Here is a 3,241-nt window from a genome sequence, read left to right on the forward strand (position 1 = left end):
TACTTTTGAAACAAAGCCTATGGGCTTTGAATTGCTTTCCTTATATTTCTTGACTTATAACTTGCCATTCCTGATTTATTTGCATCAGTATAAAATTAAGAAACTTCAGAAATCGGTGTCCCTTATAATATAAGGGAGAGAATCAAAGGCCTTGCTCTTCTGCCCAGTCCTTCTGCTTTGCTAAAAAGTATTAGGTTACAATTGTTAATCTGGTCTGCAAGGGCTATTCCCTTATTTAGCCACTTCATTCACCTGAGGCTGACTACCAAGGTCTAGCTAATTAAGTGTTACAGACCTTCAATCGAAAGCCCACTGTGGCTGCCCTAATTAAGCCCTCCATTCAAAATTAAACACTTCATTCTTACAGAGATTTTTCTCCTTTTAACTTTGTAAACTGCCATTTGCCTATGATAGTCCATGTCTGTATCCTCTTTATCCAGAGGCAGTCTTTTGTCCCACCACCCACAGGACAAGTATCCTCCCTTCTTCTCCCTAGACCCCTCCTCCTTCTCCTTAGTCCTCTATCTTATGTCTTTGTCTCTCATTCCTTGCCTTTTGTTGTCAAGGGCAAATACATCTCCTTTGTGCCTAGAATTTAGTCTTGTAATGTCTTGTGACAATACAATTCCTCAGAAATAAGATGCTCTGGCTTATGACTGCACAGCATATTGAGAAAAGAAAGACTTAGGATTTTGCCATCAATGAATGAGAAGAATGAAATGGGTTTATGTGCTTGTCTGAACACTATGCAATGTCATATCCACAGTTCTGTACAGCCTGATTATGTATATAATTTCTTTGCTTCAAAATATAATTTTAAACATTAAAACACTTAAGTAGAAGAATGGAAAATAAAATCAGATTCATTTGGTAATAATTTATAGAAAAGTTAACAATACTAAAATGTGATTCAATGTGTTACATCAAATAATTAGTTAGATAATAAGTAAATAAATAAATAAATACATAGACAAATGAAAATAAAGAAATACATAAATAAAACTGAATGGAAGGAGAACAATTGCCTTTGCAGAGAGACATGACATTGCTAATTACTGTTGAAACATCAAGGCAACTTCTTTCAAATCATGCACAAATGACTGATATTTTTGAGATGCCAGAATTTGAGCAGTGAGGGTCAGTGTCCTAGTCTATGACAGTTCTCTCCATTTTGCTTCAGGACTCACTCCTTCTCACTCAGTCTTGCCAGCAACTTAGCTGAGGAAGACAGGGTTCTCCAGACTTCTGCTCTGACCACCTCCCAGGCACAGGGGCTGTGTTTCTTCTCTCTCAGGTACACAGTGATCCTGTGGAAGTATTTCCTCACAGCCAGCAGGGAGTCTTCCTGGGTCAGGGGAGGCTCCTGCACCCCCACCTGCTGCATCAGACAGCCTTGCAGGTCATTGAGCTGCTGATGGAGGTCATTGCAGAATGAGTCTAGGAGGGTTGTATTCCATGCAGCAGATGAGTCCTTTGATGTGAAGAGGGTCAGGATCTGCTGGGTCAGCTCACTCAGGACAGGGATGACTTGAGCCTTCTTGATCTGCTGGGCATCCACCTTCTCCTGGGGGAATCTAAAGTTCTTTCTGTCCTTCAGGCAGGAGAGAGGGGAGAGTCTCCTCATTTGTGCCAGGAGAGTCAAGGCTCTCTTGTTCCTGAGGTTATGAGTCTGAGGCAGGTCACATCCTAGAGAGCAGGTTGACCAGTAGCTCATCACTAGCAGGGTCATCAGGAAAGCACAGAGCCTAGCCATTGTGGATCTTGAAGATGCTGTTTGTCCTCTGGGCTGTTTGGTCCTGAACCTTCCCCTCTAGGTTCTCTGAAGACCATCCTGGGTGGATGTGTCTTAAATAGGGGAAACACTAATTTTTACTTTCTGAATGCTCCCCCTTACTTCCCAATTGTCTTTTCACTTTCTTTAACATATTCTCTTCTTGCATCTGGGTATTTTTCTAAACCATTTTGGTTTTCCTTATTGCTTCCTCTTTCTCTGCTACCCTTTGAAAGTTGTTTTAAATTCTAATTAGAATTTTCATTAACTGTTACACCACAGGTAAAAAGTCTTTGTTTGAAATTTACACATCTATTGGAAATACTATTTTTGTGAAAGTATCCTATAAAAATTATTATAATGAAATTTACAATTAATTTTTATTTTATGTATATAATTTACAAATATATTTAAATCATGATATAAAGTTTGTGGCAAAATTTTCTAAATCAAAATATATTGAAGTAATGGTATACTTTAAAATGTTTCCAACATGTAAAGTCCTAAAATTAAGTTCTTCAAGTGCCTTCAGTAACTATAATATAAATCTATATAAAAAGTAAGACATATTCAATAAAAAGGCTTCCTGTTGAAGTTTTATGAGTGGAATCTGATTTCTGCAAGCATGGTTGCAGTAGTGAACCAAGCCTGGAGGGTGGTGTCCATGACAACATTCACTATGTGGCAAGGGTGTTCATTCTCTCTCTATCTCTGTCTTTCTCTGTCTCTCTCTCCCAATCTCTCCTCTTCTGTTTTTCTCTCTGTGTGTCTCTGTCTCTCTCTGTATGTCTCTCTGTCCCTTCTTTTCCCTCCCACCCTCTCTCTCTCTCTCTCTCTCTCTCTCTCTCTCTCTCTCACACACACACACACACACACACACACACACACAGAGAGATTCACACATACATACACACCAGTACACAGATACACACTCATGTGCACACACACATACTCACAATCATACATTCACACTCACTCATTTGTGACAACAGCATCTCAAACCTCATGTGTGCTGTGAACATCTCCCTGTGTTTTCTTTTGTGACTGAGTTAACTCACTCAGGATATTTTCAAGTTCCATTCATTTGCCTGTGAATTTCATAAAGTCATTGCATTTAATAGCTAAGTAGTATTCCATTGTGTAAATGTACTACATATTCTGTATCCATTCCTCTGTTGAGGGACATTTGGATTGTTTCCAGATTCTGGCTATTATAAATATGGCTGCTATGAACATAGTGGGCCATGTGTCCTTGTTTCACGTTGGAGCATCTTCTGGGTATATGTCCAGGAGTGGTATTGCTGGGTACTTTGGTAGTACTATGCCCAACTTTCTGAGGAACCACCAGACTGATTTCTAGAGTGGTTGTACCAGCTTGCAATCCCATCAACAATGGAAGAGTGTCCCTCTTTCTCCACATCCTTGACAGCATCTGCTGTCACCTGAGATTTTGATCTTTGCCATTTTGAT

At 39.5% G+C, this 3,241-nt stretch overlaps 1 protein-coding gene across 1 annotated transcript; it reads right to left on the reverse strand.

The window, feature by feature from the left end:
- Positions 1 to 1,024: 1,024 nt before the first annotated feature.
- On the reverse strand, positions 1,025 to 1,821 carry Ifna12 (interferon alpha 12). Its single transcript, NM_177361.2, has one exon. The coding sequence runs from the start codon at positions 1,751 to 1,753 to the stop codon at positions 1,184 to 1,186; it is 570 nt and encodes a 189-aa protein (NP_796335.1). The 5' UTR covers positions 1,754 to 1,821; the 3' UTR covers positions 1,025 to 1,183.
- Between the last annotated feature and the right edge of the window lie 1,420 nt (positions 1,822 to 3,241).

Source organism: Mus musculus, chromosome 4, assembly GCF_000001635.26.
Source record: "Mus musculus strain C57BL/6J chromosome 4, GRCm38.p6 C57BL/6J".
NCBI classification, from domain to species: domain Eukaryota; kingdom Metazoa; phylum Chordata; class Mammalia; order Rodentia; family Muridae; genus Mus; species Mus musculus.

Excerpts from the sequence above, each read along its gene's own strand:
- Ifna12 (NM_177361.2), bottom strand. The coding sequence starts at position 1,753 with ATGGCTAGGCTCTGTGCTTTCCTGATGACCCTGCTAGTGATGAGCTAC.